Raw genomic sequence first — 12,517 nt, 5'->3', positions numbered from 1 at the left:
TCAAAATGGGGCTATGAATCACCATATAAAATTTTAATGTGGTTTCATCTGTACGAAAAGATGATATTGATATCTAGTTACTGTATTACTGTGTCATGCAATGTATATATATAAAATGGAAACATGATAAAGAAAATGTAAAATTTAGTTCAAATTGTAAATGAAGTAGAAATATTTCCCATGATCTATCATTTAAACAAATACTGGATAATGTAACACAGTATTTGGATGATGATGTTATTTTAAAAAAATCACTATTTGTTTTAACCAATTTTTTAATTTTATACATAATCAAGCCTAGAAAAAATATTAAATAAATTACTTTTTGATAACTGATGTATAAGCTATATTAAATTTAAAAATATATCTAAATGCAACTTAAATTATTTTTGATCACAGAACTTTTATTCAAATTTCATTATCGGTTTTGATACATTTTCAAGCAAAATATTCTTATAACAATAATAAATATCTAATAAAAATAAACAAAATTAAAAGAATGGATTATATCCATTCTGTTTTTGTGCAATTTCATGCTGACATTTATTGTAATTAGATAAATGTTTGCTTTACTTTTGTTATGAACAATCATTTTATAATACTTACTATTGACGGACGTTTCTATAGAATCTACAACCAAAATCTGACTTTTCCGTAGACATATATTAAATAGAATTCAGATCTCGAAGAGGAGGAAGTTTTACAGAAAAATATCACATAACAAATTGTAGATGCAGGACATTTTGTTTTTACTTAATGACATCAAACAGTTTGATTTTTTTACAAATTTGTTTCCAATTTAATAACTATAATTCAGTTTCTCACGTAACCACAGATACATTTGCCTGATAAAATTAATTGTGTACGATAGAGAAGGCTTATTTGTTAGTACTGAAATATATTTCAATCTTTTATTTTGCAGAAAATAATCTATATTCGTAACTCAAGTGAGATATTCGAAAATATGGAAGCAATTTATTACGACGGACAGTTTGTATATTACGTACCGTAAATATATCGTGAATATAGTTTGCTACTAATATATCACTAAATGTTTGGGAATATTAATTTCAGATGTATAGAAATGCCTAACTTCTATTTTTCATCAAGTTTTCTAGCAGAAATTGGATGGCATGGAGTAAGAATATATTGCCATGGAAATATGATCATTTGCTAATTGGTACCTTGTATGCATTCATGTTAATTTTCAAATATTTAAAAAGTTCAATTACAATATCAGGCAGCTTCTTCATAAGAAAACAAACACCTTTGGAGAATTGAGTAGGATATTATTATCTAAGAAAGAAATATGGATGGCATGAAAAGATATATGGCAGTCTTTCAACATTCAAAACTTTCCAAGTCTTAAATACATATATCACCACTAACGGACCAAATATTTAACAAAACAATGCTAGTCCATAAGTTTACTAATTAAATACAAGTCAATTTTGTCGAACATTTTCACTATTTTAACATTCAAAACAATCATCACATCATTTCGTTATCTTCTTCTTCGGACATCGAAAAGTTACTGTTGATATTAAAACTCCTCGCGATTCTCATGTCGGCAAACGACTGACTCGGAGGCTGAAGGTGACCATCCGTAGCCATATTACCGTCGGAATGAAGGCTTCCGTCGATAAAATTGGACTTTTTTTCGGATTTATGATTACGCATCATGCTTCTTTTAACCTTTATGTGTTTACCCTGTAAATTTTTTGAAGGAAGTTTCCTCATTGCTGCTAATAATTTTTCTATTGCCGGAGTATAAGCGGAAACTTCTTCCGCTAGAACACATCTGTTGGATAACTGTTCGATCAACTGGTCTTTTTCTCTCAGTAAATGTTCTAACTTTTTAAGCTTCTCATCACTGTATTCGACTCTTTTCGTCAGTTCGTCAATTTCTAAGTCTTTTATTTCGGCTAATTCTCTCAACTTGGCCTGCATCATCTCATCCTTCTTTATTAAAGCTTCGGCTTGATCCTGGACGGTAGTCTCCAGTTCGACAACTCTCTGATGTAAGAGCTGTAAATGATCATTCGCTTCCTTGATACTACTTCTGGTCGGACTTGGATTAGCTCGAGATGAAAACATCTCTTATTTAAATAGATAAATATATTATAGTTTTAATTTAAGACAGATGAATTGAAAATATACTAACATATTTACATGTAACTGGTCGTTCGACGCCATCTTTAATAAACTTCGAAATTCGAACTCGTGTTAACAAAGCGACATCTGCCGTATAAAAATGCCGACGTTTTAATTTAAAATAATTAAATATGTGATTATATATAAATTTTATTGCATTTTATCGATCGAAATGTTTTAAGATAAATTAATAATTATACTTAATAATTTATAACGTAAAGATAAATAAAACGAAATATTTTTTAACCGACTTTTTTATCGTCTGTCGTCACGCTTAACTGGCGGGAAAAGTTGGTTTAACAGTCGTCTGTTGTGTTTGTAGCGTATGGTTACGTGTAGTTTCAGCATTTAATTCTTTATCAAGATGTATATTAAATCGATGATTATCGACGGTTTTAAATCTTACGGTCAGAGAACAGAAATTAACAATTTTGACCCCATGTTTAATGCCATTACTGGATTAAATGGAAGTGGAAAATCAAACATATTAGATTCTATTTGTTTTCTGTTAGGAATAACCAATTTAAGTCAGGTTTGTGTATTAAAATTAAATTACACTTAAGTAATATTTAAGATTTGCTATATCAAAATCATTATTACACAGGTTAGGGCTACAAATTTGCAAGAACTGGTGTATAAGAATGGACAAGCTGGAATTACAAAAGCTACTGTATCAATTACTTTCGAGAATACAGATAAGAAGCAGAGTCCGGTTGGATACGAACAGTATAACGAAATAACGGTTACACGTCAGGTATGTTCAAAAATGTATCGATAAAATATAATACCGTATCATTCCTGAGATGACTACACTACCTTTTTTCTGTATCTTTGGTTTAAACTGGGAATCTCAAACAAAAATGCTTGAAAGACCGGTCTTATACATGTGTGTCGGATGCCGGCCCCATTTGTTATTATTTGGCAAATTGAAACGTACTGTAAACGACAAAAAGACTCTAACCTTTGTGACTTACGTAAACAGAAGTTTGAATTTTTTCTGTTTTAATCCCTGCAAAGATGTTAGAAATGTTGATTTTTAGAAAAGAGATCGTCGAGGTTGAGGGCTAGATATGAAGCCTTAATGGGTAGTGTCTGGCCACTACCCATTAAGGAGGCTTCATATCCAGTTTGCAACCCTTGGCTTAACAGAGAGGTTTCTGTTATAGTAACATATTTTTGTTATTGATAAATTGGTATTTTGATATACATTAAACAGCACATTCTAATGAAATTTTTTTGATACTTTTCTGTTAACTGGGCGCCATTCAATTATCAATCCAGTTTTAGAAAAAACAATGTTTAATTTCACATTTTTTACAGATAAACCTTATAAATGTGTGTAAACAATGATGTATAAACAGATGTACAAACATTTGTATAAACATGTTCATTGTAATATTAAACATGTGTGAATTATAAAATAAAATATCAATTTTGCTAAAAAATAGTAGTAAAAATGACTGGTGTCCGGTTAATGGAAAAGTATCAATTTTTTTTAATACTGATAACTCTTTTCCTTAATTACTTCTACAATTTTTGCATTAGTTTCAATGTATTGTAGAGCCATATATAGCCACAGCAAAAGTATGAACTAAATTTGCAGTAATTTAGCAAGAACTTCACTCGGACAGCATGGAATACTAACACAATTACTGTTTTACATAGAAAGAAAGTTTTTAAAACTATATTTTAAACTTTACATGTAGTTTTATCATAAATAATATACAGAAATAATAGAAATAATTAATAAAAGTTTGTTTTGGGAATGTTTTAATAGATACCACAGTACATGTACAGTATTATATTTGATTCAGTTAGAAGAATATTTAATAGAAAAGAGACAAAACTATTGATATTGTCATGAAACTTTATGCTTATAGGTATTTATTGATAATTCATTGTCATGATAACTAAAAACGTAAGATTATATGTAAAATATTTGTTTAAAAAGACTATCAAAGTTATATTATATTTCATTGACTGCATTATTCCTTGAAATATGAAAATATTATTGCAATATTTTTTAAAAATTTCATTGATTTAAAATTATGCAAGTTATTTATTAAATAATCTCAAATAATTTCTTATAATAATAAACTTGAAATTTCTAATTTATCATCATTTAACATTTTTTAGAATTAAATGATCACAGATCAGAAGCCATATTTAAAAAGTTTGTTTCATGCTTTTTGACATGTAGTTTAAGCAATTGCTTTACAAGGTTTTACATAATATTTTAAAAATCTAACCATTAAAAATTTTTTGAAAGTGTAATAATAGGGATATAGTATGTAATAATAAGGATATAATGAATAAATGTCAATATTTGGCTTTTAAAGCTTTTGAACTGAATTATATAACTATCAGGTTTGGATGTTTATACCAAATATTAAAATTTTAAGGGAATTTTGTATAAAAATCCATTTAAAATATAAAAAAAATCCTAAATAAATGGTTGATTTTATGCTGTTCAATAAAAGTATTTTTAAATAGATACAGACATCCTCAATTAACATAGTAGTTAGGTTCTGGAAAAGTGCCATGTTATGCAAATCCATGCTGTAAAAAACAAAAGACTAGTATGCAACATAGAGTTAGATTCCAAAAGTTAGTAAAAGTGTACTATTCTTTTTCATAATTAAGAAAAATATGTTTATTAAAGCAATCAATAATTAACTAACAATCACAATCAAAAATATTACACACTAATATTAATTTTTTCTAAGCTGCTCAACACTATTAAATGAAGATGCTTTCTTTTTACATCATCTGAGCCATTCTGTTGATCTTTATCTGAAGTATCAGCAACATCTTGCTATTTTTCTACTTTTTTCATAAGATTTGATACAGTATTTTCATTTGCTTGCATTTGCGTAAGAAGATGTTTAAAAATTTAATTTTTTTTATGCGGTAACTTTTAATTTAATCCATAAAACAAAACACAGTGACAAGTCTTTCTGGTTTATTTAGAGCACTATCACCAATAACAATGACATCTGCTTTATAGGAAAGCTAGAGTAGGAAGTTAGAACAAGGAAGAAGAAAAAAACTGTACAGTCAGTTCTCATTAAACTGGGTGAAAGACATGAAACAACATTGAAAATTTCAATATTCTAAAATTCATGGACAAATATGAAACAACATGCATGCTGCTTCAATAATAAAAAAAAATATTGAATGACAGTGTTTGCACTTAAAAATTGTTATGTTTTGTATGGGGATGTCTCCAATTCTCAAACTATGTTGTAGGAATGCCATGTTATACAAGGAATGCCTGTATTTATAGAAATAAAAATTTCTTAGATATTCCATGTAGTTTTGGCATAGGTTTTATGGCCTTATGCCCTTCCTGGCACCAACCCTATTTGTCATAGGGCTAAATGTATAATTTGCTTTACCATATTCACAATCTTCCAATATTCAAACTAATGCATAAATGGAGGAAACAAATCAGAGAAGGAAATGCCAACCCCATATAAACATGGGAAAAGGCAAAGATGAAGAAGACAGAAATAAAACTTACTTAGTTTCAACAAATTTAGACTAATGCTGTTCAATTTTATTCGCAGGTACAGTTTCAAAATGAAATATAACATTCAAAAAATAAACAATTACATAAATTTTTTCAATTTTGTTTTTCTTATAAATTATTCTCTGGATTATATTAAGTTAATGTAATATAACAGATAATAGAAGTACTCTGATCTCCCCATGTTCTTGAATAATTTAGACCAAGTAATCCTTAATGAACATTGGATTCTTGAACTTTGAGTTCTGTTTTTAATGTTAAATTTTTAATTTGTTTCAAGACTTTTGGCCAAACTGTGGCTCTTCTAGACCCTTATTTCTGCTCCCATATACTTACACAATTTCTTTGTATACACTTGGTGCATACTATCTACACATATATAACATTTTTATAAGATTTCTGATTATTCAATCTCTATATATATTATACTACACAAGTAGGCTATAACTCTCAACTTAACCTCAAACAGGTAACTAAAAGCTTAGGATATATTCATAAAGTCAAAGAAGCTAAATGATTGTTTACTTAGTCAGCCAGTCATAAAGTACTAGTAAAATAAAAGTTATATTTACTATAGAACAGTGATGACTATATAATATTTAGTTAAAATACTATAAATAGATGATGCAGTTCTTCAATAGGCATTCCAGCAAAGGATGCAGCTATCATTTATTTCTGATAGGTAGTATATGGCTCCTGTCGTGACAAGGTTTGCTTTATGTATTACTGCTGTTTTAAAAAATTTTAAGAAAAATGAATGATTTTATTAAATAAACATACTGTGAATGGTTTATAGTGCTGAAAAAGTCATTTTTTTTTGAGCCAAACAAAAAAAGCAAAACATTAATGTAACTAATGACATACTATACAAAGGAGTGAGTGCAGTGATCTTCTATCACAGTGATTCTCAACCACCGTGCCACAAGATTTTTGAAATGTGCCACTACTGCAAATATCCATACATAAGCAACGTCAGACAAGTATTTCAATTGGTCCTACCTTCCTAGCGCGCTTTTGTTAATTAACCAGTGTTACCAGTAACTGCCAGTAGTTACCAAAGCGTTTAGAAAATGTGACCTAAATAACCAACCATGTTTAAAAACCACTGTTACGATGTCATGCAGTACTTACTGAAGTAACTATAATTTTTAAATTATTAAAAGTGTACCGTGACGAAAAAAGGTTGAGAATTACTGTTCAAGCATTACATTTGCTCAAACATTCAGTTTGTGCAGGGGCTATCTTCAGCTTACAGTAGACCATAATCTCCCATTTTCTGAAAGTTAAATGGTTCATAAATTTCCAATACAAATGATTGAATTCCCAAACATTTACATCCACAAACATTAAGAGTATAGTATATCATTTGTATAAAAAATTTACAAATATGAACGTTTAAGCTTAAAATTTTTTACTGTTGTCATGCTTATGATGAAATTATAGCCCAAGTCAAAAATATTGAAAGATTTGTACAATTACATAATGATCTTTTCAGTTGAAACTTCATAAAAAGATAGATACATATATTTTTCATTATATTTTTTATATGTCCATTAAACAATAAAAATTGAAAAAATTTGATGAATACAGTCTATAATATATCTGATTATTCTATTGCTGATTTATCATTCATTTTACAGGATGTAACAAAACTCCCATGCCAGTATTTTAAAGATATATTCTAGGGTCAAAAATAAGCTTAAAATTTTACAAAAACATTTTTTGAATTTTGCTTTGTTTTCAAGATCTGGCCTACCAAGAAAACATATTTTCAAATTCCCTGAAGTATTAATACTTGCATTGCCAACTTTTTAAAGAAATTTGGTATTTTATTTTTATGCTTCTGTCAACAGACTGAGGTAAGTAAATGTTGTACAAATAGGCCCTACTGTAGTAAATGTAAATGAAGCCTTATCTGTTTTAAGATTTTACAGTATCCATTTGCTTTACAGTAAAAATAAGAAAATAAAAACAAGTTGAAAAGCAAGAGAGTTTCTATGTAAATTTACTATCAATAACATTTTGTGGTAAAATTGCACTTCAGTAGACCCTATGTGGCACTTCTGGTTGCCTTTTTTTTTTTTTTTTATTTTAACACATCCACAAACAAGATGACGACCAGTACAGCTACTTACTACACTGGCATTTAAAGAAAAAACTTTCGCTCATCATTGACATATTTCTAATTCCTTTTCTCCAATTTCTTCAGTAAAATACATGGCTAGGACAATTCTTTCATGACTTCATCCTTTTTCATCATATAAAGTTTTTCCACATTCTTAACACACATGTATACATTCTTAATCTTACAATTTATGGATTTATCGTTACTTACATTCAGAGCTAAAGGTACAATTACTGGCTCATTTTGAAATTAAACATGTCCCGCTCATGGATAAAACTTACTCGTATGCTGAACAAACAGGCCAAAACGTTCTCCTAGTTTTCCCATTTGCTCACAACTGTCACATTGATTTCAAGATGCTTTCCAGGAACATCAATTTTAATTCCAGTAAAATTAAACTATATGAAACAATCACAAATTGTAGTATAAAATTTGTCCAGTCACCAGCTGTTTGACTACTCACACCAACAGCCAATGATGTCATGCTCAACATTCATTCTATGCAAATTAGATGCCAAGAAAAAGTTCTCAAAGAAATTTTCACAAATTTATATTTAAAAATTACTACAAGTGACATTCTGTTCAACTTGCATTTACATCTAAAAGAAACATAATCACAATCCTTTTGATAAATTAATTTACAGCAAACATAAACAACAGACAAATTTTTCTTGTCAGAATCAAATTCAGGATAATCCTATACTAAAAAATGAAAGGAAACCCCCCTCTATTCCACTATTTCCAGAAAAATTATTGATCTTTTTCAAATAGTGTCATTTTAACAATAAACATCTAAAAATCAAATATAAACTTTGAAAAAATGATTCATACAGTATTATATAACTTTTTGAAACAAAATAATCAAATTACTTTTAACAGAGTGATAAAATGTTAAGGAATTAATCTAGAACTAAAATGAGTTTAGATAGTTTGTAAACTAAAGACAGTGATGCCTAGATTAACTTTCAAAGCATGAATATTGTCAAGTTTCCAGAAATGCCACCATAGGGACTATCTAGATGCACTTCTACCAACTTTGTTTTTTACAAAATTAAACAGAATAATTTACATAAACTACTCAAAATCTCCTCTGCAGATGTTTATACTTTTATAAAAACAAGTAATTCTCAATACTCATAGGGAAACAAGCTCAATTTCCATTTATTCAAAACCAAAAATTTTCAATGTTTAAAATAAAAATTTAGTTTGTACCTGTTGGTAACATCAAGGTGGAAAACAAACAGTCTTGTCTTTTTGGTGGAAAGTTTAAAATTGATTGTGTTATTTTTGGCAGGTCATATCTCAAAAATAAAACAGATTTTAAAAACTTTTATAGAAGATTTTATACTTATTTTTCATTCTAGAATCTATCCTAAAATATTTTGACATGGAGTTTGTTACTCCCTGTATATTCAGATATCAATAAAGTGATATCTACAGTATATTAATGAATAATTTACACATGTATATGTATGTATACATATGATATATGATTGTTTGAAATTTAAAAATTGAAAACAGAATAACAAGATTTTTTTGTTAAGTTTAGAGTTAATAAAGTTATTTATTTTTCTTTTAGGTAGTTGTAGGTGGAAGAAATAAATATCTCATCAATGGTTGTAATGCAACAAATACTAGAGTGTATGATTTATTTCGTTCAGTTCAGTTAAATGTTAATAATCCTCATTTTTTAATAATGCAAGGAAGAATTACAAAAGTATTAAATATGAAACCTGCTGAGGTAAAAAAAATTGCAATTATTTTTTTTCTATTTTTTGAACTATGTAATATATTTAGTTCTATTTCTGTAATATTTCAAATATCTAATAAGATCAAAATAATGTAAAAACTGTGGAAAAATAATTTGAGTTTCATGCAGCTTTAGAACAGTTACATCTCATTATAAAATTAAAACATAACTTTTCAGTTCTTAAAGATATAATAAAATAGTTTTAAGCAAAACTGTAAAAATAAAATATATACAGTCAAACCCCATTATTACAAAATGGAAGAGGCTAAAAATTGACACTTTAAATTAACAAGGTTTGTGTTAAGCAAACTTTACAAAAAAGTTAATGGTGATATGAACAAAAACCAAATTTTCTCTTTGTTATTTCGCTGTATTTTGTTTAAATATGTTTTAAAGTAAATAGAATTATTTCTTGCACCAAACACACTTTATTGAGATACATAGCTTGAATAAAGAATCAATGCTCACTTTTCATTATTGGTTAGAGTTGATAAAATGGTGATTAAAGCAACTGGATATAACAGACTGATATATGTGTCAAATTGAATCCAGAAGTGGAATATGTGTAAAAACAAATTTAGAAATAACTTATTTGCTTGAATTTCAATGGAAATGATTTGTTGTAATTTTAAAATTATGAACTAACTACAGTATTTAATATTTTAATTCAGTTGTTACATATTTTCATTATTAAGTCAATTAAAAATAAGAACTATTTTGTGAAAGTACAGATTTTTAATCAAATATTTCTTAATCTTATTAATTTCCAGTTTTCAATGCACATGTTAACTGTGTTTTAATCATTCAGCAAGTAGAATACCAATTGCTGACTATAAGAGAAAATGTTATTTTTTGAGTTGGAGTGAATTTTGTTAGTTTGGTCTATACTACATTGCTAATAACAATGGTAACATCATAATCATTGTAGCTAACATTAAAGTCAAAAAATGTACCCCTTAATCAGGACGTGGCTTGTGTGGCTTCTGGGAAGCTGGAAACAGTGGGTTTTGTATTAAATTATGAAATATAATTTTTATTGAATTCACAGGCCCCTAGTCTGCTCATATTACATATAAACTGATATTTTGTATTAACCAAATATGTTAGCATTGAAATGTCTGTACTCAGCCATGGGACTATAAATCTTTGCATTAATGTTGAATTTGCATAAACTGATGTAATAATAGGGTTTGGCTGTATTAAAAATGTTATAAATACATTAATAAATATAGTTAGCATTTAAACTATATTTATTAATGAGTTTATTATTTATGTTTGAAAATTGTCTGTAACCTGATAATACTTGTATACAGACCATTAAATTTAACATAGTTCAGAGAGTGGTGAGGCCACTTTCTGGTCCTTCACTAACAAAGCCATGTTAAAAGGTAACTTACTATCAATGACTACCACTGGTCCATCTGGGATCAATGTTATTTATCTACATAAGCTTAGTATAAGAGATCTGAAACTTTATTTTTGAATAGTTTAAGAAGAATTTTTTTGTCAGTTTAAGTGATAATTTAGAATACTATTGATCACAATTGTTAGTCAACTCATCAAGCTCTCTTAATAACAGTTTGTATATCCTACAAAACTTTATGCAGTTTGTAATTTTTAATAAAATATATTCAATTTCAGAAACTATGAACACAAATTATAAAATGATTATGTGAACACACATGTAAAGTATTTATCAAGCTAAAAACATAGAAAACAAAAACACAAATAAATTTCATATTTAGAAAAAAATATATATTTTTTCTAAATATGAATTTGTCCTGGCAAATTTTTAATATAATTTTTAATTTAATTTAAATTTCATATTTGTTTAGGTATTTATGTATAACATTTTTAATATATATTTTATTTTTACAGTTTTACAAAATCATTTGATATCAGATTAAATCAAAATTTTTAGATTAATTAATGTTGAATATTGAGAAATTATTATTTATAATTTAAGAAGTGTAATTATTAAATTAAACTAAGTTGATTTTGTAATATAATATTATTATTTTAAGATATTATCCATGATAGAGGAAGCTGCAGGTACTGGGATGTATGAAAGTAAGAAAATGTCTGCACAAAAAACAATTGAAAAGAAAGATGCGAAACTTAATGAAATTGATAAAGTAAATATTTTCATTAATCATTGATATTTGTCTTCAATAGAATTATGCTTGATTATTAATAATTTGTAATTAGATTCTTTCAGAGGAAATTACACCAACATTAACTCGATTAAAAGAAGAAAGACAAGCATATATGGAATATACAAAAGTTGTACGAGAACTTCAACATCTTACTAAATTACATGTTGCTTGGCAATTCATAGGAGCTCAGGTAAATATTGATAAAACTGAAAAAATTGGGAAAAAGGTAATACGTAATAATTGTTGAAATATCTTAATTCAGAATTTATGCAAAAAATCTAATGAGACATTAAAACAAAGTAAAGAAACAATTAATTCCCATCATCAAGAAATAACAAAAACTAAAGAGAAAATAAAAGAACTTGATAAACAAATTAGAGAATTAGAAAAAAAGAAAGATGAGGTAAGATCAAATAAATATGGATAGAAATAAATCAAAACACTAAATTAACATTTTATTTTTAATATTTATGTAGGAAGAGGGTGGTAAATTAGCAGAATTAGAAGATAAATTAAAAGAACATCAAATGACTGAGGCTAAAATTAATAGTGATGTAAAACATTTAAAAGATTGTTTGAAAGAAGAAGAAAAGAAAAGAAAAGAAGTTCTAAACAATCTTGAAGAAGTAAGATATTTACTGAAGAATTTTAAATGAATAATCCTGATTGATAATTTCCTGGAGCCAAAAATTTTTAAGAATGACTAAAAAGAAAATAGAGTCAAATATATCACAATAATTTTAAAATAATTACACTGATCAACATAACACTGGAATTTGGTTAACTCAAATCATTTGGAGAAA

The 12,517-nt window shown here is 27.4% G+C and overlaps 2 protein-coding genes and 1 long non-coding RNA gene across 3 annotated transcripts in view; 1 reads left to right on the top strand and 2 right to left on the bottom strand.

Moving 5' to 3' along the window:
- LOC136984485 (uncharacterized) overlaps positions 1-12,517 on the bottom strand; it is a 235,093-nt gene that overhangs the window by 40,962 nt on the left and 181,614 nt on the right. The window lies entirely within an intron of this gene.
- Positions 384-2,247, bottom strand: LOC136984449 (vimentin-type intermediate filament-associated coiled-coil protein-like). Its single transcript, XM_067281436.1, has 2 exons — positions 2,173-2,247; positions 384-2,099 (listed from the first exon to the last, which is right to left on the bottom strand). The coding sequence occupies exon 2, from the start codon at positions 2,095-2,097 to the stop codon at positions 1,492-1,494; it is 606 nt and encodes a 201-aa protein (XP_067137537.1). The 5' UTR covers positions 2,098-2,099; positions 2,173-2,247; the 3' UTR covers positions 384-1,491.
- Positions 2,423-12,517, top strand: part of SMC2 (structural maintenance of chromosomes 2) — a 43,931-nt gene continuing 33,836 nt past the window's right edge. Inside the window, exons 1-7 of the mRNA XM_067281476.1 lie at positions 2,423-2,686; positions 2,759-2,908; positions 9,388-9,549; positions 11,583-11,693; positions 11,767-11,904; positions 11,977-12,117; positions 12,191-12,340. Of these exons, the coding sequence (XP_067137577.1) occupies positions 2,519-2,686; positions 2,759-2,908; positions 9,388-9,549; positions 11,583-11,693; positions 11,767-11,904; positions 11,977-12,117; positions 12,191-12,340 (1,020 nt within the window). The 5' untranslated portion in view covers positions 2,423-2,518. The remainder of the gene's footprint in view (positions 2,687-2,758; positions 2,909-9,387; positions 9,550-11,582; positions 11,694-11,766; positions 11,905-11,976; positions 12,118-12,190; positions 12,341-12,517) is intronic.

Source organism: Centruroides vittatus, unplaced genomic scaffold, assembly GCF_030686945.1.
Source record: "Centruroides vittatus isolate TY-2023 unplaced genomic scaffold, ASM3068694v2 contig_920, whole genome shotgun sequence".
Classification (NCBI taxonomy): domain Eukaryota; kingdom Metazoa; phylum Arthropoda; class Arachnida; order Scorpiones; family Buthidae; genus Centruroides; species Centruroides vittatus.
Note: the sequence above shows the minus strand (reverse complement) of the source record. Positions and strands in the feature narration are given on the sequence as shown.

Coding starts and splice junctions, on each gene's coding strand:
- LOC136984449 (XM_067281436.1), bottom strand. CDS start 2,097: ATGTTTTCATCTCGAGCTAATCCAAGTCCGACCAGAAGTAGTATCAAG.